The following is a 22,846-nucleotide window of genomic DNA, read 5'->3' on the forward strand; positions in this document are numbered from 1 at the left end:
ACGAGTGAGTTTATTAATCAAAAACAATTGATTATGTACAATTTCTTTGTTATTGATTTAAACAGAGTAAATATATAATCAAGGACATGTCGTGAAACACAGATGTCAGTCAGAGGACCGTCCCATAACCATATTTTCTCATCATAACTACCAAAAAATAAAAAAATTACTTTAGCGGGTCCAAACCAGTCTTGATATACCTTATACCTCTATAAAATGGATACAGAAACTCTTATAAATTAATAAACTCACTTGATAATGCAGTCACTCAGATAGGTCACCCTTTTAGATAGTTCTCTCCCTAATCATTCAAAATATTTAAACACAAGGCTTCTTTTTTTTTTTTTTTTTAGAAAAGAAGCCCTTACCTTAATTCATGAGACATCTTAGGTTTAAGTGATTGTGGAGTCCAATCTTTTCGGGTTTCCTGGTTCCGATGTGTTAAGATCCCGGACAATGAGCCCCCACCTGTGAAAGGTGAAAAATATTTCAACACAGGTTCAGAAATAACGAGTGAGTTTATTACACTTGGATGGAGACAGCTTAGGCAAAGCTGTCTGCCAGATATACGGTATACAGTATATTTATACCCTAATACTGAAGCTCACGCCCCCTTTAAGGGGTGACTTGTACATCATAGAAAATAGCTAAAGTTTATATGAAAAACAAGTGAATATGAAAAAAAACAGCTAAAAATCGTTAAGCAAGCTCAGTAACCTTTCCCCCACATACGCATCTCGGGCCTTCTGTGTTTGTGCATTCTTTAAGGGGGGTGAATGTGCGAAGTGATTTCTATCTCTGGTCCCACCTAGTACTATTTCAAGGCTGTATGCTCCCTTCTTTTGCAGCTGGCCAGGACTGGTTTCAGTAAAAATTGCTTAGAGCAAAACCTCTTTCAAACCCGAGCTGTGCTTTCATGCAGACAAACATCAAAATGGATGACACAGACAGGGACAAGAACAGGCAAACAAAATGGCTGCTTAGATCCTAGTGCTGTTTACTTGAGACCCCCCCATGACACTCTCAGTTTCTAGGCGGTGATTGCCGTGGTAACAGAAGTGGAGTACCCGTGCTTTCACTAATATAGTATAAGATAAAGGATGATGGCATTTAAAACATTAGCAGCTTGAGATCTGTATATATTGTGATTTTGACAATAGCTACTACTGGTAAAAATAACATCTGGATCGCTCAGAGAGGGCTTCTTTAAAATGAGAAGCTATAGATGAGGGTTTAAAGTGGGACACATTTGGAGAGAAAATAGTGAAAAGTTATCAAATACATCACATTCAGTTAACTTTATAGGAAAAAATAATTTCATATAGGACTTTGCACTAATTCCCTAATATTGTACGCTTTGTGAAGTACTGAGTATACTTTTGCCACTATTCAGACACAGAAATACCTACTCAATATTTTTCTATTATTAAAAAATGTCAAACTTTCACTGCAATACTGGGCGTATAGCCAGGTAAATTTTCTGGGTGTTCTGCCAAATGTCCTTGAACGGAGCAGATAAAAAATTCTGAATGTTAATTGCTGGATTCTAGCATATACTGACTGCTATACAAATTGAGATAGCTTAGAGCTAACAATTGAGCTTTTCCCACAGCCCATTACAAATTAAATTGTCCATGGTATCTCAAATAAAACAATGGGACATTGTCCCTTGACCTATTATTTAAATACTGTGCTTGTGAGCTTTTACTGGAATTTAAATAAATTCCCAAACATATATTCTAATTAGAACAAATAGAATTGAAATGTGTTTACTGGTTACAGACAGACAAAGCACAATAAACAAGCATAATTTCACACTTCGCCCCAGCAAACCAACTTTACAAAAATAATAAAGGGGAAAAAAACAAAACAGAACAGTTTGATCCTGCAAACTTAGTTAAAAAATGTCATTCTCTTTTCCCATAGTATAACTAAGCTGCTTTTAAACCTAATTTGAAGGTACCGAGCTTTTAGTTAACTTTTCATGTCTGGAATGTGTTCACTGCACATTCTTTAAGCTGGAGAAAGGGGGGCTGTTTGGCCTGCTTTTCTAATTCTTTCTCTCTCGTGGACATTTGAGGAGAAGGAAAAGAATATCTCCTGGTTTCAAAAACTGATCCGTCTGGCCAGAACGAATACACTTTTATATTATACCAGTAACCGGGCTGATTTATAAAAAATGGTAAAGATCAAATGATCTTTCCTTATATGCTCATACTTTTGTCCTCCTTTCTCAATCTCCTACGGACACTTAAACTCTCCTTTGTCCAGTGTTGATCACTTCGTATTATAATGGGTGTACACCTTTTAAAAATGTAAACTTCATTGTGAGCAATTAATTATATTCTTATTTTTGTAAGCACCTGCAAGTTCCTGGATGGTGATTTGTATACATATAATCAGCCGGCGTTCCCATGATTCAACTCTCACACGGGATTCATTCAGGTACAATTCATGAGGGTGTTCGGGTCCATTTTTACAGCTCTAGTCAAGGGCGCAACAATTTAATTGACGGCACTGAGACTTGAGTTTGTATCAGGACATGTCTTAATACCACTTATTATAAGGCATTCCCCACTGAGATTCTCAATCTTGGCGTGGAAGATCCGTCTCTTAACTAAACATTTGCACAGTTGTCCTCTGTATCCATATTTTTGTCTGCAGACACATAACCTCTAACGGCAACCCCCTTGGCCGGATGAGGACTTTGGTCCCCCATTGTTCTCCTGTTACAATAATCAACAACAATTGATTATGTACAATCCTGCGTTACAATAATCAAAAACAATTGATTATGTACAATTTCTTTGTTATTGATTTAAACAGAGTAAATATATAATCAAGGACATGTCGTGAAACACAGATGTCAGTCAGAGGACCGTCCCATAACCATATTTTCTCATCATAACTACCAAAAAATAAAAAAATTACTTTAGCGGGTCCAAACCAGTCTTGATATACCTTATACCTCTATAAAATGGATACAGAAACTCTTATAAATTAATAAACTCACTTGATAATGCAGTCACTCAGATAGGTCACCCTTTTAGATAGTTCTCTCCCTAATCATTCAAAATATTTAAACACAAGGCTTCTTTTTTTTTTTTTTTTTAGAAAAGAAGCCCTTACCTTAATTCATGAGACATCTTAGGTTTAAGTGATTGTGGAGTCCAATCTTTTCGGGTTTCCTGGTTCCGATGTGTTAAGATCCCGGACAATGAGCCCCCACCTGTGAAAGGTGAAAAATATTTCAACACAGGTTCAGAAATAACGAGTGAGTTTATTACACTTGGATGGAGACAGCTTAGGCAAAGCTGTCTGCCAGATATACGGTATACAGTATATTTATACCCTAATACTGAAGCTCACGCCCCCTTTAAGGGGTGACTTGTACATCATAGAAAATAGCTAAAGTTTATATGAAAAACAAGTGAATATGAAAAAAAACAGCTAAAAATCGTTAAGCAAGCTCAGTAACCTTTCCCCCACATACGCATCTCGGGCCTTCTGTGTTTGTGCATTCTTTAAGGGGGGTGAATGTGCGAAGTGATTTCTATCTCTGGTCCCACCTAGTACTATTTCAAGGCTGTATGCTCCCTTCTTTTGCAGCTGGCCAGGACTGGTTTCAGTAAAAATTGCTTAGAGCAAAACCTCTTTCAAACCCGAGCTGTGCTTTCATGCAGACAAACATCAAAATGGATGACACAGACAGGGACAAGAACAGGCAAACAAAATGGCTGCTTAGATCCTAGTGCTGTTTACTTGAGACCCCCCCATGACACTCTCAGTTTCTAGGCGGTGATTGCCGTGGTAACAGAAGTGGAGTACCCTCCCCTTCTGTTCACGGCCTGCGACCGCGTGGTTGCCGCACCCAGCCATCACGTTGTTGAGATTGGGGAGACGGATGGGGCTCGTGCTGCTGGTTTTCTGGTACTGGTAGGGTTAAAGTCGCTGTTTTATCGTGTGAGAATCAGTTTGCGTTTCTCTAGCCACAGAATTCAAGCCCATGGGCTACTTGTATTTATCTGTCTGATGTCATAATTACTTTGCAAACAAAGAACAATTTGCTTGAGCCTTTGAGGTCTGTCAAATAGTCATATCGCCAGAAGACATGACATAAAGCTTGTAAATTGTTCATCATGGAAGTGTGAACCGTTTAAAAACAGCTTATGTGTAGGCCATTTAAGTAAAGGATAATCCTGCATGCATTTCAAAGATTGTGATCCGCGTGCGTGCGTGTGGTGTCCCCCCCCATGTATTTGCACGCGAATCGAGAGATGTAGATTTGTTGAGAAGTGATCAGGATGGACAAGTGCTCGGAAATCGTACATAAATCCAAAAGTTATAGTGTGTGCCCGCGTGGTTAAAGCTGCCTCTCTCTTCCTCGTTCGCAGGAGAGGAGCTAGAATTCGAATATGAAGACCGTGGACGGGGCTCGTGGCTCTGCAGGGCGAAGTACGTAATACGCGGTGTATCCTTGTACTGTCATCCCATACACTACAGAAAGGGTCTGCCGCACACACATACACACACATATTTTTATATATATATATATATATATATATATTTATACAGTGTTCGACAAACCTATACATTTGCTCGCCCCGGGCGAGTGGATTTAACATCGTGGCGACCAACTATTGGCCCAAGCAGCATAGGTTTGGTACTAGGTGGCGAGTAGATTTTTTGGTGATTTGTCAACCACTGTGTGTGTATAATTGGTCTCCTCAGTGTGGGGTTGGTTATACTGGCTTTGCAAAATGAAGCAAGGATATGTTTTGCCACTCTTAGTTAAGTTATGGTGGGTTAAAAAAGTGACAAAAACCCTCCACAGTCAAGCATATAGCAAATAGAAATATTACTGTATGCTCATTTGAATGTCATGTCCCAGAATCCCTTGCTGCAGTGGAAGCGCTGTGTGCTGTGTGATAATGGTGAAAGGCAGGGTTGAAGACCTGTCTAAGACATGCAAATGAGCATACAGTAATATTTCCATTTGCTATATGCTATACTGTGGAGGGTTTTTATCACAGGACTTATTTGATAAATGGTGAATGGGAATATGTATGTATTGCAGTTCAAATCCTCTCTTCTCCACGTTGTTCCAACACATTTTCTGTTTCCATCCTCACTATCGTACTTTTTGACCTGGCCTTGGTCTCTATCCCTAACCCCCACACGGGATCCACTGTGCGTACTTTTTCTTCTCCGCAATGTGTGTGTGTGTGTGTGTCTATATATATATATATATATATATATATATATATATATATATATATATATATATATATATATATATATATATAGTTATATAGTTATATAGTTATATAGTTATACGTTACCGTTCCAAGGATTGGTAAACAAGAGACAGCACTCAATGTTGAAAATCAAAGTGTATTAGTGAAAGCAAAAATACATCCAGAAACCCAACATTTCGGTCCTACAGAATGGGACCTTCCTCAGGGGGATACATATATATATACAATATACGATATATATATCGGTCGTGTTGATGTTCACCACAAAGTAAATGTGTCCTGTGAAAGCGTTAACATTCCTGTTTCTGGGGTGGGTAGGTTACCTGCAGACGACTCTTCAGGGAACCAACTGGTGGCAGAGGCCATCCACTCTGGGAAGAAGAGGGACACCATGGTTCAGTGCGCTCTAGAAGCCTGTCGAATGCTGGATAGCAGAGGCTTGCTGCGGCAGGAAGCAGGTCAGTGCCTGTATTGCCAATGCTTAGAGCAGGAATGTTGCATGTAAACTCCAGGGAACTCTATAGAGTGCGTATCAATTGGGAGAATAGCTACGCGAAGTTTCCTCCACAAAGATGTCTCTCTCCATGTTCCATATATTTCCAAACAGAAACCAATACCAATCACGGAGTGTATATTGTAACTGAGCGGTGCCGTCCCATATGGGTCCATGGTGAAATAATGGCAGTGACATGTCCATGAATAAGTCCTGGTGAATTGACGCCTTAAAACCAATTCTGTGAAGTTATTTCAAGGGCTTTTTAAAAATTGTCTTGGAAATGTTTGTAAACGTAAGTTGATACTTGAGAGCTGTAGTTCTTCTATCCATTACTTCTGGTTTCGTATTTCTTGGTACTTCCGATTCATCTTCGGCAAGTAAGGGTCGTCCATAAATCGGTTTAAACCTGGGGTGGCCAACTCCAATCCTCAAGGGCCACCAACAGGTCAGGTATTGGGGATATCCCTGCAACAGCACAGGTGGCTGTCTTCGACTGAACCACCTGTGCTGAAGCAGGAATGTCCTTAAAACCTGACCTGCTGGTGGCCCTTGAGCACTGGAGTTGGCCACCCCTAGTTTACAGAATCTTGGCGATAGAAGAAACCAGATAAACAATAACCCTCCTACTGCCTTCAAAATGTTTACTGAACCGGTCACCGCAATGTAAAATAGGAATGCAGCGCTCAGCTGTCAAATTGGTAAAACAATAGGAAATATAGAGACCACTTTTATAATAGAGGCAGAAAGCATCCTATAGTAAGTAAACATTTAGAGAAAACACTCCCTTAATGAGATTGTCTGGTTGCATCAGGATTGTAAGCGTGATGTGATGATATGTAATGGGATTTTACCGAGAAGCTTCTTTCTAAAGCAAAACCCCCTTCGTGCAATGCCTTATTGCCCCCTCTGGCAGCTAAGGGGTTAAATACGAGGAGAAATAACCCTTTGAGAAAACACACAGGGGCAATGAGTTTCTGAAGATTATGCCACTTAGTTACGCAAATTTTTTAAAAATCCAGACTTAAGAGGGGAAGTGACAAATAATGCAGAATAGAGACCGTCTTGGGCAAGATTGTAAGCGTCTATCACTCCTAGTGTCCCGCAAAAAGAGAGCCAAGAAATGGGAGGACGAAGACTTCTACGACAGCGATGACGACACCTTCCTTGACCGCACGGGCTTGGTGGAAAAGAAGCGGATCAACCGCATGAAGAAAGCCGGGAAAATCGAGAACAAACCGGAAACCTACGACTCCCTGGTGAGTGAACTGAGCGGTCAGGTTAGTGGCTTAGTGCTGCTTTGAATGGTTGGGGGCTGCCACGGACTGGACACTAAGGACGTGTACAGCACGCTATGAAACGGTCTCCCGAGCTCTTCTCCAGCACGAGGGAGACGGGTTCACGGCGTGTGGAGTAGAGGCCCATGTCACATGCTCCTAGCTGCTTTATTTGTACTTTTTAAATACAGGCGGTCCTCGCTATCCGTCGTTTCACTGTACGCCGGACGGCATATCCGACGCGTCACAATGCAATCATGCGAGGCCGTTTTCCGACGCTCACCGCCACTGATTAACGTGACTCGCTTTACGACACTTGCACCATCCAACACTACTTTCCGGAACGGATTCCGGTTGGTAACTGTGGACCGCCTCTATATCGCCTTGTACCGATTGACGGGCGTGTAAAAGTTTTTTTGAACGCACGCCGAAACCGTTGCAATTGTTGGACAGTTTACATTTCTTAAAATACATTCTACTTTTCTGATCTTAAATATAAAAAAAAGGTCTGGAGAAGAAAGGTGTTTATAAAAGACTAACAACATTTTCTAACACATATTTCCTAGGTCACGAAGTTAGATATTGTTGAAAAGGAGCTTTCCGAAATAGCTGCAAAGCTGCAAACGTCTCAAAAAGGTAATTCAGAGCAAATGTATTACAACAGAAATGTACGCGGACCAAGCTGTCCGACTGGTACGTTAGAGCAGTGGGGTTCCAGCCTTTTTGTGGTTAACGAACCCTTTCATTATATTGTGAAATCCTGAGGAACCCCAACCCTCTCTAATAGCGCGTGTGAGATCAGATGCATTGTAAGGAACCCCAGCCCTCTCTAATAGAGCATCTGAGATCAGGTGCATTGTAAGGAACCCCAACCCCCTCTAATAGTGTGTGTCTGAGATCAGATGCATTGTAAGGAACCCCAACCCCCTCTAATAGTGTGTGTCTGAGATCAGATGCATTGTATGGAACCCCAACCCCCTCTAATAGCGCGTCTGAAATCAGATGCATTGCAAGGAACCCCAACCCCCTCTAATAGTGTGTGTCTGAGATCAGATGCATTGTAAGGAACCCCAACCCTCTCTAATAGAGCATCTGAGATCAGGTGCATTGTAAGGAACCCCAACCCCCTCTAATAGTGTGTGTCTGAGATCAGATACATTGTAAGGAATATCCTTAAAACCTGACTTGTTGGTGGTCCTTGAACACTGGAGTTGCCCACCCCTGGTTTAGAGCCTCCTTTTTGTGATAAGGCATTTCGGTTTCATGTCTGTGGCATAGAAGCCTCCATCCCCCCATGTAGATTACTGCTCTTTGTTTCCCAGGTGAGGCACAGACTTCCGCTCAGGATTCCTTGGATGCCTTCATGACAGAAATCAAATCGAGCAGCTCACTGGACGGGGTGACCCGCAGTAAGCTGCACCTGCAGTCCTTCGAGCTGAAGAAGGAGCAGCAGCGGCTGAAAGCACTGATAAAGATTGTACAGCCCACCAAGCTGCCAGAGCTCCTCTCCGAGTAAGACAATACCAGCACAGTTCTCCTTAAGCACTGAAACCCAAGCAGTCTTGCGGGTTCCCCAGATAAATCTTCAATGTACTTGCCCACTATTTATTACTTGTTAAACCATTTCTGAAAGGTTACAAAGGTCAGGAGGTGTCTGTATAGCACCATCTATAAATAATGCACCTGTCAGTTTCTACTAAAGCTTTCTGAGCACACCGGCAATAGATGGACTGGCGCATCACACTGTAGTGTGTGTGTGTGTGTGTGTGTGTGTATCACTGTGTGTGTGTGTGTGTGTGTGTATCACTGTGTGTGTGTGTATCACTGTGTGTGTGTGTGTATCACTGTGTGTGTGTGTGTATCACTGTGTGTGTGTGTGCGTATATTGGGGAGGGTGGTTATTGAGTGTGGGGAGGGGGGAGAAATACCTGGTGGTGGGAGTGTAAGAGAGAGGGGGAAGGAAAGGGAGACAGGGGGGAGAGCGAGGAGGTGTGTGAGAAGGAGTGAGTGTAAGGGGTGTGTGGTTCGAACATGCTCATGATTGACAGCAATTAAGTCCCACTGATACTGCTCCATACCAGCATCAAAACTGGCATCATCCATACCAGGTGCTGGATGTGCCATAGATGGAGTTTCCATCTTAAATACTCCTGACCGTTTGCCTGCGAAGTCTCCATCGCAGACACTTCTCGTGTGAGATATCTCGTGGGAGAGAGTCATTGCAGCGAAAGGGATATTTAGGAGCAGACGGGAACTGCCAATAATTTTGACGTCCTCTAACGTGCATGTGGCTGGTTTTTGCCCCAGACTCAACTGTTGTTGCTGACATTGTGGGAGTGGCCCCCTCTCTGCTAGTGTTACATCTGTTGGCCTACGTGATGTTTTGTTGAGTTAGTGGAACGGGAGCTTTAAACTGTCACCATATAGATGTTAATGCCATGAACACCCAGGCAGCAAGTGGAAAGGGAAAATGTACTGTTAATGAAAATTAGCAACTGAAGTCTTCAGAAAGTAGAGCAGTGAGTGCAAAGCATTTCCAAACTCTCCCCCTCTCCCCCTCCATTTTTAGGCAGTTGATTCTGCAGTATTTTTTATGTTTCTTTTTTCCTTTTTCAGTCAAGCTTCACAGAAGGCGAAGAAGCTGACGTTACCGATGTTCGGAGCAATGAAAGGAGGAAGCAAATTTAAACTGAAAACTGGAACAGTTGGTGTAAGCCTTCGTTTTATCACTGGTACCGTTTGCGGTCTGCTCGTCACGTCGGTGATTGCAGTTGAATAGAAAGTGCTCACCTCAAACAAAATATTTTAGGAACACGGACCTAGCACTTCATGAAAGCGTCAAATTCTCAAATCGCTTACTTACACCTAGCGCTAACTGTGAGCCGGCTTTCAGCTGTAGCATGAGGTATAAACCGAAAATATGTCTCTCTTTACAGTTTAAGTACGTATGTACAGGAATCCTAGTACATATGTACTTAAAAAAATAAAATGTAAACCCGTAAATACCTTTTTGCTTTGGCTACAACTAAAAGCCAGCTCACAGGTCACAGAGTTAGGTGCGTTTGGGAAATGACCGGTTTCATGAAGTGCTAGGTCAACTTTTCTGGCTTTTAGTGTACAGTAAATAAAAATACCACGTTGTGAGCACTTTCATGTCTCGGACAGGTGTGCAGCGCCGCCTTTCTCCATTATCTCTTGGCATACAGGGCTGCCACTGCAGCCAGGGATTCTGGGTAATGGCATGCAAATGAGCACTCCGTGTCAACTTTTTGCTTTGTCAATTTTAACATGTATTAGGTGGCTTTTCAGCACAGCGTGGGTTAAAGAAGTGCATAGCCAATAAATTTACAAAGACCACCACTACTTCGACTTTTTGGGTCTGTGAGGCTGGTTATACTGGCTTTGCAATATGAAGCTGGAATATGTTTCAACCACACATTTATATAAGTTGTGGTGGGTAGAAAAAGTGACAAAACCCCCTCTGCCGTGCAGTGTACAGCAAATAACAACATCCCTTGTGAGCACATTCACATGTCTCAGACAGATCTGCAGCGCTGCTTTTCCCCATTATCTCTTGGCATACAATGCTTGCACTGCAGCCGGGGATTCTGGGAAATGACATGCAGATGAGCACTCGGTGTCACCTTTTGCCTCATGTCCATTGGCTTTATTTACAAATACATAGATACATCACTGGTCAGCTCATACTTTTCCAAGTAGTTTTTTTTTTGTGTGTATTTCATATGTTGGGCAAGTCACTGTTGCCACACACACCTATCCTGCCCTGCTCCTTTCCCCACAGAAACTGCCTCCCAAGCGTATTGACCTTCCAGCCAGCTTCTTTGATATGAAAGAGGGGAGTAATGAGCCGGAGGAGGAGGAGGAGGAGGAGGAGCGGGAGGAAGAAATGCAGGTGGAAAACACCAGAGAGAGCAACTTTGTGCAGAATCCAGAGCACAGGTTGGCAGGGGACAAAGAAGCTGAGGACAGGGCCACCCCAGATGATGGCAGCCACCCCCAGTCCAGCCATGGTAAAATTACTGCGTGTGGTCAGTCATTTATTCCATGGGTCACTGTAAATATGGTGGTTTATATGTAAAATGTCATCAAATTCAGGGGAGGAAAGAGGAACTTGCACAAATAAAACACAATTTCAAATGGGGCGCTAATGCCTATAGCCGGGAGCTCCCCAGCATTGCCAAAAGAAGCACAATGTAAATACAAAGGCACACTGCTCACTGTTCACCAAAACGTCATTATAGTGAAACAAAATAACACAGAATACACATTAAAAAAACACAAATACAAACTGTCCCGCTTTACCCGAGGAAAAGGCAGGATGGGACGGGGGTGGAGCTCGAGGCCGGGTGTAGTTGTCAGTGGCACACAAATACAAATTATGTGTACTAAGGATTGCGCATACGTACCACCTGTGTGCACCAGAAATCCGTCTCCATTGTCCAGCAACCTTGCTATGAAAGATGTGAGGAGACGCAAACCGTGCGTGGTGTATTTATGACGGACGCTCGCCATACAAAGCAGAATAAAGCGCTCTGCACGTGTAAGGACGTGTATAGGACATGCCAAGAAATGCCGCAAAGGATTTTGGGGGATAAATAAATGATCTTAATTTCAATTCAATTTTCAGAAACAAATTATTTGTACATTGCCCCCTTTGTAAAACCCCTTTGTGCGTTTGCTATTACAGTAAGGGGCTATCATTTTGTATTGTAGACTCTGCTGAGCTGCAATAAAAGTAATTAAGTAATGACCCCAAATCTACATTATATGCACTTTTTGAGATGCCTAGCAAAAAATCATTTCCCAACACAATATCTTAGATCATGACATCTCGCCCATATACTGTGCTGTACCCCCATATACTGTGCCCCTACTATGAGTGTTTCATTAAAGTCCGCTTGGAAATGCAAGGTTTGTATCGGGGTCCACTTTGCCTCCCAACTGCTTTAGAAATGAATTATACAATGGCGTTATACATATTCAAATATATGCAATTCATAAGGTTTGAATGTGTAAACGTACAGTTTTTGACAGTTGGAGAAAACTTGGACCATTTAAAAAAAAAATGTGGCCAATGTTTTAGAACGGGTGCGCAAACTGGAATTTTTTTTGTGGGTGGGGTAAGGGGGCGTGGCAGGATAGCGGCCCTGCGCTCTTCCCCAATGCTCTTAAATTAAATGCTGGGGGACCGCACGAGGCCTCTGTAACACACTTGCATTGATTCAGCCAGCTTCGGGCGACGTGTCACCATGGCAGCGTGGCATCAAATGACGCCGCGGGGTAGTGTGACATCACATGGCCCGCGTCGTCATTTGACGGCCGTGTCCAAAGGTGGGGGTGGGGAGAGCAGACAGGGGCACAGCACCAAACGTTTGCGCACCCCTGTTTTAGAGTAACGCCCATAGACAACTCCAGTCCTTCAGCATAGGTGGCTGAATGACTGAGCCATCTGCTGAAGCAGGGATATCCTGAAAACCTGACCTGTTGGTGGCCATTGAGGACAGTTGTTGCCCACCCCTGCCATTGACACTATACTTGTGTATTCATTTATTCTACGTTTCTTATTTGTAACAAGAGGCTATAAACGTGCTGTGTTTTCTTAGAATGAATGCTTGTAAATGTGTGTATCTGTTGTGGAATGGTCAGCCCATGGGTGTTACCGCTCGGATAGGTTGGCTACGGATGCTAAGTTAGTGACTGGAGAAGCTTCACCTTGAGCAGGTCATGCTTTGTGCTAGTTACAAGCAGGGTTGCTACCTTCTACTGAAGGCCAACCCGGAGAAAAATGTTAAAAAAAATTCTCTTACCTGGTGTTTCCCGGCATCCTCCTGCAACTCCCCCTCCAACTGCAGTGAACATGGCTGGGTGTCGCCAAGTGTGCATGTAACTACACACATTTGTTCAGGAGACTATAACAACTTTATTTCATATAACTCTTTTCTCCCAGTGGGGCTCAAAGCGCGTGACAATGACAATATAGTGCGCAGTACGTAGCACACATGAATTTTTACACACAGTCCCTGCCCAGATGAGCTTACAATCTATGGGTGGGGTTTTGGTGCCTGAGGCACAGGGAGATAGTGACTTGTCCAAGGTCACAACGAGCGGACACCGGGAATTGAACCAGCCTGTGTCTTTACTCACTGAGCTACACCTCATATAGACCAAACAATATGTAGGGTGCATATTAATGGTAACTCTTCCGCTGTGGGCAGCAAAGTAGTTTATGGATTTGTAAAGTCCATTAAGAAGCACCTGCAATGTAAACGCTGCACTGGTTCTTACCTTTTTGCGAGCTAGCAACGTGTTAAGACAAATTGAATGCGAGTAAGTGCATTGGTAGAGGAAACAATTGCCAGTTTCAATAGATTTCAAACATTGTAAACTTTGTACAACGTGTGTTTGGTTTTTCTTGCAGAGGCTGATGTGCAGGAAAAGTTGAGCTTTGTAGGACTACAGACAAATCCCCAGGTTTCAGACGCCAGTTGTCACAAGCAAGAGCTCACTGAGAGCAAATCCCCAGGTGTGCATCATGCATCCATTGTTCTGTGCCATAAAGTACGTGTCACTTTAGCAACTTGTAGGCATTGTGTTTGACTTTCTCCCCCCACACCCCCCTAAAAATTGTTTGGCTCATCAAGAAGAAATATGGTTGGACATTGTGAGAATGAATAACTAGGTTGGTAGGGCACAATAGTCTTGTTATATGATATGCAGGGCTCAGCAAATGCACTCGCCCACTCGCCTTGGGCGAGTGCATTTTAGCAGCTGGCAAGGCAGCGGGGCTCTTATCTCTCACTTTCTATTTTTTAAATCTTCCGTTTTCCAGGAAGTGGAGACACTGACTACATCTGGGTCACAGCTCTATGTCCTTCTGCACATGCTCACACTGAGGATCATGGGAATTGTAGTTTTGATAGACATACTGTGTAGATCAGAAACAAGACCGTAACATTTCCCAAAAACTGTGCTAGGGAAAGATAGTTTCTTCTGCATGTAGATGTGTATACTCCTCTTGGTCCTTTAATATGTTTCAGTAAAACTGCTTCAGTTCCTCCCTTTTGGCCAATGTTGATATGAAGGAGGTAACCTGGATATGACATTACCCCTGAGGCTGTAATACAACTAAAGTACTGCACATTTATACATACACCTGTTCCCTCCGTGTCTCTTTCACACGGGGCAGGGCTGCTGGTTTTGTTTTTGAAATGCAGATTGTCCTGATTTTATCATTTTATTTTATTTTCCAAGTTAATAACAAGCCCACAGAGCCCCTCGGAAGTCTGCCACTGAGCAGAGCTGCTGTGTGTTTAATCCGAACCTTGCATTCTGCCTGCCCCAAATACCACACTCGCACCGTGTTTGTGTGGGTCTAATAAAGGGGCAATAAATGGGAGAAGCGCAATAACATATCAGGAAGAAAATCATTAAATATATCATTAGCTATTAAAAAGCATATTTTGTTATCAGTTCTTGTTAGGTATTTATGCCATTTAAAAAAAAAAATGGTGGCCGGGGGCGTGTGCTTTTATTTTTATTTTATTTTTTTGGCGAGTAGCATTTCTTCTCATTTGTCAAGCCTGATAATATGTATATATCTATTCCTTGTTATAGAAACTAAAAAGGTTCCAGAGAAGAAGAAGCGTATGTACGGCCCAAGCAGAGTAAGTAACCAAGTGTTGGTGCAATGTTTGGGTGTCGGTTTACTAGCTTGCATGTGTAATCTTTGCTTTAACCCCTTCACTGTCGGCGGACGCTGCCATGCATTGGGCCATGGTTTAGGTGCTGGTAACTTGGTAATGGTGGCTCTTCTCATATTTCCATGTATGCATTCTATTAATCATTCTGCAGTGCCAGCGAACAAAGTTGGTGAATCTTTCCATCACAGCACATACACCACATACACCAGGAGTGACCAACTCTAGTCCTCAAGGGCCACCAACAGGTCAGGTTTTAAGTGTATCCCTGTTTCAGCACAGGTGGCTCAGTCGAGGACTGACTGTGAAACAATGCTTTGAATAACGTGTGTGTGTGTGTGTGTGTGTGTGTGTGTGTGTGTGTGTGTGTGTGTGTGTGTGTGTGTGTGTGTGTGTGTGTGTGTGTGTGTGTGTGTGTGTGTGTGTGTGTGTGTGTTCTCAGAGGCAGATCCATCTCCAGTTACAGGTTGTAGCAGCCAATTACAGTGCACACAATGGTCTTTGTTGGTTCATAGTCTGTATACACTACTGCTTCCAGACTTTTGTCAGATCCCAGTGGCTCACCTGAGGAAAATATTGCGTCTGGTGCTTCTGAAACACTAAGCACTGTGTTGGTGTATGTGCTTTGTGAAGGAAAATTGCCCCGCAGATATTGCAAGAAGGCTTGTCCTGACGGTGCAAAAATGATTGCATCTGATGAGACTCCTTCTCGAATGAGGTTTTTTTTTTCATGGTTGAATTCTCCTGTCATGGAAGCATTTGAGTCTGCTAGAATGGAAACTAAGAGGGTATACCACAAGCATTCCATATCTCATTTGGGGGTCCTGATATAGAAGGCACCCAATGCTGTTGGCTGCAGCATTTGTTTCCTCTCCTCTCTATGCAGTGGAAGAAATACATAAGACGGTGTTATATTGGTACTGTAGGACCTCCTGAAATGGGTTTACCATGACATGGTTGTAGGCTTTAAATATTTTGGCCAAAGTATTAAACAATGTGACCCATATTTATGAAGAAAGACTATAGATATTTAAAAAAATACATTAATATACTAAATTATTTGTCAAGTTGGATGCAGCATTGGAGCCGTTTTGTCTCTTGTTGGGATCAAGGAAATGCCAGAGAACTTTAATGCGGATGCTTTTGATAAACTAATGAAAGGAATGAGACATGCCATGGACATCGAGGATGCCCAACACGATCCTAACACAGGACAGGGTCATCTTTGGTTCACAAAGAACAGCGAGATCATTCCCTAGCCAAGTCATCAGAAATCATTGATAATGAATAGCAGAATCCCAATTTTTCCTAAGGTTTTGTTCATCAAGGTGTTTTGGAAAAAGTTGTATCCTCTTTCTGTAAAGACATGAAGTTATTGGATAATCCACCCAAGGTAAACCCTGCTGTAGCCAGGATTGAGAGAAGGACAACCTGGAGGGCAGTTCTTTTCAAGATCCATAGATAGAAGGTGCGCTCAAGAAGCTGCTATTGGGGCAGCCTATAAACCAATGATTATCCTTTTCAGCGTTGAGCGGGCCAACACAACAGATTTATCGGTATTACAGATCTAAAACGAAAAGGGCTATACTTTAGAGGTTGATAGAACGCCTTGGAGAAACCAGTTCTCGGTGTCAAGATTTCCCGGAGAGCGATCAGAGACTTGCTTTATTCGGGGCCATTCACTGAATGCGCTAGCTATTCAACAAGTTCCTCTGGACCAGGAAAAGAGGGGGATTTATTCTAATATTTTCATTGTGCCCAGGGCACTGGGGGCCTCCGACCAATGCTGGACCTAAAGCACGTCAACCACTTTTTTTGAAAGTTCCTTCTTGCAGGATGGAATCAAGATCCATAGTAAATACCTTTCAGCCAGGAGATGTCCTAGCATCCGTGGATCTCAAGGATCAATACATGCACTTTCCAATCAGAAGCATTTAAGATTCTAAATATCTGTTTGCCAAGCTTCCTTCCAGGCTAGCCACCGCTCTAAGGACATTTACCAAGGTCCTAGCAGTTATTGCTCATGTCAGAAAGCAGGGTATTTGCGTTCTTTCATAACTGGACGATCTGTTAATCCAAGCTCATTCTTTTCCAGAGGCAAGATTACATGTGAAGGCTGTTTAGTACACGCTCCAAAACTACAGATGCTCATAAATGTAGAGAAAAAAAAGTTTGCTGCACCTTTGCCATACAGTTGTGGGCAAGGCATTTTTGCCCTAGGAAGAAAACCCAGGATTCCAGCGAGGAGGCTGCGACTATGCTAGCCTACTTCAGCAGGACCGTGCAGTTACTAGGCCTATTTATTTCAGCCATGGAAACACTAGCATGGGCACAATTTTATCTAAAAATCATCCTCAACGGATTAATGGATCTTTTCTGACTGAGGAAAGTTTGATGGTAGGGAAGGCTCCCTAATCTCAGAAGCGATTTAGAGATCTGATGATTGCCATAGATCGCTATTCACCAATACCACTTCTCACGGATGGAGCACCATTCTGCGAGAATCCTTTGTCCAAGAAAAGTGGTCTGCACAAGGAATCGCTCTCCCAATAAACCTCTTGGAGATGAGAGCAAACACTCTTTTCTCCCCTTTTGCAAAGGGACTAAGCTCCAAATTTATTTCAGACAATGCCACAGCAGTAGCTTACTTGAACAAGCAAAGAGGCACAAAGTGTTCACAGGCGCTGGGAGAAGTGTTAGAGTCCTGTGTTGGGCAGAGGTTATTTTTCCAGACATCAAAGCTCTGTATATCGCAGGGAAATCTAATATCTCTGTGTCTGTCTAAGGCCTCGGCCATGTTACTTGCTTGCTGGCGGAAGCGCGCTGAGGCGCGCTCCCGCTCAGCACTGAGCCCCTACAGCCGCAATTAGAGCGGCTTTAGTAGGGGCTCACCTGCGCTTACGCGCGCTTGCGGAAGCGCAGGTCTTGGGGGAATTTAAAATTCCCCCGCTTGCCGGCGAGACAGGCCGGTCACGTGAGCGGTTCGCCCAATGAGGGCGAACCAGCTCCGTGACGTCACTGGCCCGCCCCCGGCCAGTGACGCGACCGCCCCCGGACCGCCCCCTGACGGCTGCTGAGAGCGCTTGCGGTAAGCAACCGCAAGGCCAGGGAAAGCACCCGCTTTCCCTGCGCCTCAGCACGCCAGCAGGGACCGTGGACTCGGCCTTAAGCAGTCACAAAATCCATCCAGGAGATTGGTCTCTAAAGATAGTTATTCCACGGCACAGTCTCTAGATGGGGGATACCTGCTGTAGACCTCATGGCAACAACGGCAAATGCAAATCTCTCAATTTTTTGCTCCCCAAATTTTTACCAGAAGGAGACGTATACTGAAGCGATTTCCCACTGGTGTATATTTTCCACTCTGCCCATCGTTCAGAAAGTTGGAAAAAAGATCAGGTTGGGAAAACTGGAGGCTATCATATCCCATTTTGGCCAAGAATACTATGGTTTGCGGACTTTATGAAAAATGGCCATAAATGCCCCATGGAAACTACATCTACTACCGGACCTAGTTACACAGGGCCTAATAAAGCATCTCAATCCGTCTTTTTTATATTTGATTGCGTGGAGATTGAGAGGCGATATAACTAATTGTGGTCTGAGTTTTTTCCCACTGATGTAACACAAGGCCAGGATCCAGAACATGTCAGTTTTCCAGGTTTAAGTTACAGCCCTGGGCTTGTTTTTTAATATCCCGTTATCAAGTGAGGTGGATATTGTTTGTTTCCTCCAAAGCAACAGAGAAGTTGTGGTTTAGAATTCGCCCTCCAGCACCTGTCTGGGACTTGAACATTGTACTGGAAGCTTTATCGTCCGCTCCATTTGAACCCTTGCATCAGCTTTCGGATAAGTTGCTTACTTTTGAAGGCTGTATTCTTGACAGCTATCACTTCAGCTAGAAGGATTAGGGAGTTGCAAGCCTTGGTCTGTTGGGTACCATATTTCATAGTTCACCAGTATAAAAGTGTCGGTGTACCGTCCAAATGTACTTTCTAGTGTTCACATGAGCAAACACATAATCCCTTCTTTTTGCCCAAACCCCCAATAGAGAAAAATTAGTGTTTTTATTGTGAGCTTTGTCTCATGTTTTTGAATCGCTGAATTACAGAAAATCAGACTTTTTGTACTTTTCTTTGGGAGCAGAAGATGTATTAATTAATAATAATAACTTTATTTCATATAGCGTTTTTCTCCCAATGTCGCACTCCCTGCCTCGTTTTCATTTCTTCACCCATGTGAAGATGTCAGACTTTTGTTAGCTCTGAACCCATTTTTTTCTTTTACCCAGCATACATCTCTTCATAATTTAAGTTGCCTGAAGCTTCTGAATTTGCATTTAAGGTTTCACAACCATACAATAACCACAGGCAGGATACACTGATCAAACACTTTCCTTTTTGAGGAACAGTGGTGAAAGGTTCCATTGCAAGATTGTTCCAAATGCACTTCATTCTCCTGTTGATTTTATTCGGAACGTTCCAATCTGTTCTATTAGATTTATTTACATGTTTGTAGAGTTATTGAACTTCCCTGTGGTCTTGCTGATGGAGGCCCACCTTCTTACTTTGGCTTGTTCTCTGATTTGTATACGTACGGGTATAATATTAATGTCTCTCTCTGTCTCTCTCTCATATCCACAAATGTCCAGAATAACACTGGCCTCTGATACATAATGAGCAGATATGCACACAGATTGCTGTAAAATAAATCACACATTTCATAATGTGTTTCCGTAAAGGAAACGCACATTAACCTATCAAATGATTTGAAAAACCTTCTCATATTTCAAGTTTTAGACTCATTACTGATATCAGCACATTATTAAAGTAACAACATTTCTTCACCTAAAGCCTTTATGATATGAAATGGATGTATTGATCCTTGTCCAGCATTGCAGCTTTTTATTCTTTTGATTTCTAAGCACCCAATTCCTAATTGTAGAGAACAAACCCAATGATTTCTATAAACTTTGCAACCTCTGCTGTGCGCATCATGGACCATTGCTATAATGCCCGATCATTTATATTTTAAGAGTGCACATGGACAAAGAAAAAAAAACTCGGGATTCAGAAACTAAGGAAGTTGGTGTGTGTACCACTATTATTTTTATGACGAGTTAATGCTGAGAAATAAGACCTAAACCTGGTTAGAAAAATTGCAGATATTAATCTTATGGGTTTTTTTTCCAGCCTCCTCGAAGTGTCCCCTCTACACAATACCCAGAGGATGACCCAGATTACTGTGTGTGGACACCACCTTCAGGTAACGTTACTTCCTCTTTCCTACTAACCAGCAAACAATGATGCCGGGTGTCTTAGCGATTGACTAGAGTCTCAGGACTGATCTGGCCTAGAACTGGTTAGCAGTCTTGAATATATTGATTTTTCTTTTGTGTACCTCGGCCTCATCTCCCAAAATGCTGTTGTCTTGATATAGGTTTGTAGTTGTATTAAATCTCGTTTTGGTTCTTGTGAGTGGATGTTTGAAAGATACAATTTACAAGTCAAACTCTGTCATTTCTACGTTAATCAAATTTGCATTGCCAGCATGTTTAAATAAAACTGAGAAGCCTGAGGAATTAAGCAGCAATGTAATATTGCCTTAAATACACCACCCACTCTAGGTACATTGTTGAAGTCTTTGTTACCTGCAGTACTCTTACCCATAATAAACCAGAGGTTACTAATTTGCGCATTACACGGGCAGACATACGTGTGTACGTTTTGTCATACTCGTCCTTAAGTAGCACATTGTTTTTTGCAGGTACTTATGAGCAGAAAACACAGCTGGTATTATTGAAGTTGTTGGACGCTATATTATGTTATTTTTTATAAAGACACTGTGCCCATTAAAAATGAACGTTGGTTTTGTAACGATTAACTAAGCTCATTCCCTAAATTATCATTTCTCCCCATACAAAGAGGCGTAGAAATTCTTCTATTCCAAATGCAGTATTGGCCACGATTACCCAACTGACCTCTGTATCCTTTGTCTCCAGGTCAAACCGGTGATGGGAAGACTCATCTAAATGACAAATATGGCTACTGATCTCAGATGTACAGTGTTTTTTATAACCTTCCTTTGTAAAAGAACAAGCAAATAGCTCAGATTCTCTTGGGATTTGGTTTCCTAAATCCTCTAGTGGCGTATCAAAGATTGGCTGTGCTCTGCAAGTGGTGTAACCATCGGATTTGCTTTACAGAAACTACGTCACACAGTTTCTTGTTGCCACACAGCTATATGCGAGCCACTGGTGTTTATAAATGCCCAAATACGTTCTCTTGGTGTGTAACATAAGGCACAAAGGTATTTTCCCTGTGACGGGCTGGATGCGTAAACCTATGTTGTGACTTAAACCACCGAAGTCCTGTCCTCTCAGACAGATGTTGGTGCACAAAATGTTTATGCAATATGAATTGTCCTTAATCGGCATGCTAAGATCTTACTGGCTTGCTTGAGAAAATAAAATTAAATCTGTATATAAAGTGAAAAATACAGCAATTTTGAAAAGAAGTGTTTATTTTAGGGCATTTGTTTCTCCTGCCAGTTTGTTCTCCATGCCTTTCCCTCCTCTGTCCCCTATTAGCCTTTCCCATGGCCAGCATTGTTCTGCAGTTCCAATGGGAAGAGAAGATCAGACAAGACACTCTTGGACTCTGCCGAAGAGAGAAGACCCCCACCCCACAGAGTCCTCTTCCCTACCTTACCTAGACCATATGTAACACTAGTAGGGCTGCTTTGCTGAGCCGCTGTAAACAGCTACACGTTTTTGAGTTGAAAATCAGTTTTATTGGAATCATGATCTTTGTTATGGGGGGCTTTTAAAAACCGCTTGTACTTTATTTCCCCAAAGATCCCCGTCATTTGGACTGTCCTTTGTGTGAATATTACAAAGCTTCCCACGAGGCTTGCTTTACTTATGTGAAATCTTTTGTGGTTTTTTGTTTTTTTAATTTTCTCCTCCTTGTACAACTCTGAAACTGTAAACTTTTTATTTTGTAGTTTTTATTTCTAAAATAAATAAAAATCTTGATTAAAGTTGATGTTCAGCCAATGTGTTTATTTTGAATGCATGGGCAGGGTCTGCAGAATTGGGAATGACTTCTTACATACTGCACCTTCTACATTAGTGTGGTTAGAATGTGGTGAGAACCCGATGGACAAGCAGTTTCTATCTGAATGCAAGCTGCAGTATCGACAACTCCATAAGAACTGTATTTATTTATAAAATGTTTTACCAAGAAGTAATACATTGAGTTACCTCTCGTTTTCAAGTACCGGTATGTCCTGGGCACAGTTATGATGACAAAAACATAGTTATATTAAGTGAACAGGGTTATCTACTATATATTTCTGAAAGCACTGTATGTCTGCATGGCCTGTGTCCCTCAGGCCAATGAGATTGCTCCCTTGGCCCACCCGCCCCTGCACACCTCTCATTGGCTGGTCTGGTCTAACAGTATATACACATACCTATGTCTCACCCCTCCGGATTGCTCGCCCCCCCATGGCTCTCATTGGCCGGTGCGCTCTAACCCCTGGCCCCACTACTACTACTGCTGCTGCCGCCGCCTGAGGTGAGGAATTGGTACTGCTGGAGGGGGGGGGTTGACCCCCCAGCTCCGTTTTTGACCCCTCCCCCAGCTCCGTTTTTGACCCCTCCCCCAGCTCCGATTTTGACCCCCCCCCCAGCTCCGTTTTTGACCCCCCCCAGCTCCGTTTTTGACCCCTCCCCAGCTCTGTTTTTGACCCCTCCCCTGCTCCGTTTTGCACCCCCCTAGCTCCGTTTTTGACCCCTCCCCCATCTCCGTTTTTGACCCCTCCCCCAGCTCCATTTTTGACCCCTCCCCCAGCTCCTTTTGACTCCTCCCCAGCTCCGTTTTTGACTCCTCCCCAGCTCAGTTTTTGACTCCTCCCCAGCTCCGTTTTGGACACCCCCAGCTCCGTTTTTGATCTCCCCAGCTCCGTTTTTGACCCCTCCCCCAGCTCCGTTTTTGACCCCTCCCCCAGCGCCATTTTTGATCACCCCCCACCCCCCCAACAGACACACTGACACACACAGGGACTGACACACAGGGACAGAAACAATGACACACA

General features: G+C 43.0%; 1 protein-coding gene across 4 annotated transcripts in view; it reads left to right on the forward strand.

The window, feature by feature from the left end:
* The window catches only part of SLC4A1AP (solute carrier family 4 member 1 adaptor protein), a 31,150-nt gene extending 9,363 nt beyond the window's left edge, over positions 1-21,787 (forward strand). The window contains exons 4-14 of one of the 4 annotated variants that reach the window (XM_075595394.1): positions 4,395-4,455; positions 5,577-5,716; positions 6,850-7,010; positions 7,595-7,664; positions 8,351-8,540; positions 9,645-9,738; positions 10,831-11,059; positions 13,468-13,607; positions 14,664-14,713; positions 19,939-20,011; positions 21,336-21,787. In XM_075595394.1, coding sequence (XP_075451509.1) covers positions 4,395-4,455; positions 5,577-5,716; positions 6,850-7,010; positions 7,595-7,664; positions 8,351-8,540; positions 9,645-9,738; positions 10,831-11,059; positions 13,468-13,607; positions 14,664-14,713; positions 19,939-20,011; positions 21,336-21,494 — 1,367 coding nt within the window. In that variant the 3' untranslated portion in view covers positions 21,495-21,787. Of the gene's footprint in view, positions 1-4,394; positions 4,456-5,576; positions 5,717-6,849; positions 7,011-7,594; positions 7,665-8,350; positions 8,541-9,644; positions 9,739-10,830; positions 11,060-13,467; positions 13,608-14,663; positions 14,714-19,938; positions 20,012-20,747 lie in introns of all 4 variants that reach the window. The other 3 variants (XM_075595395.1, XM_075595396.1, XM_075595397.1) reach the window with 3 other exon arrangements.
* Positions 21,788-22,846: the final 1,059 nt, after the last annotated feature.

Source organism: Ascaphus truei, chromosome 4 (assembly GCF_040206685.1).
Source record: "Ascaphus truei isolate aAscTru1 chromosome 4, aAscTru1.hap1, whole genome shotgun sequence".
NCBI classification, from domain to species: domain Eukaryota; kingdom Metazoa; phylum Chordata; class Amphibia; order Anura; family Ascaphidae; genus Ascaphus; species Ascaphus truei.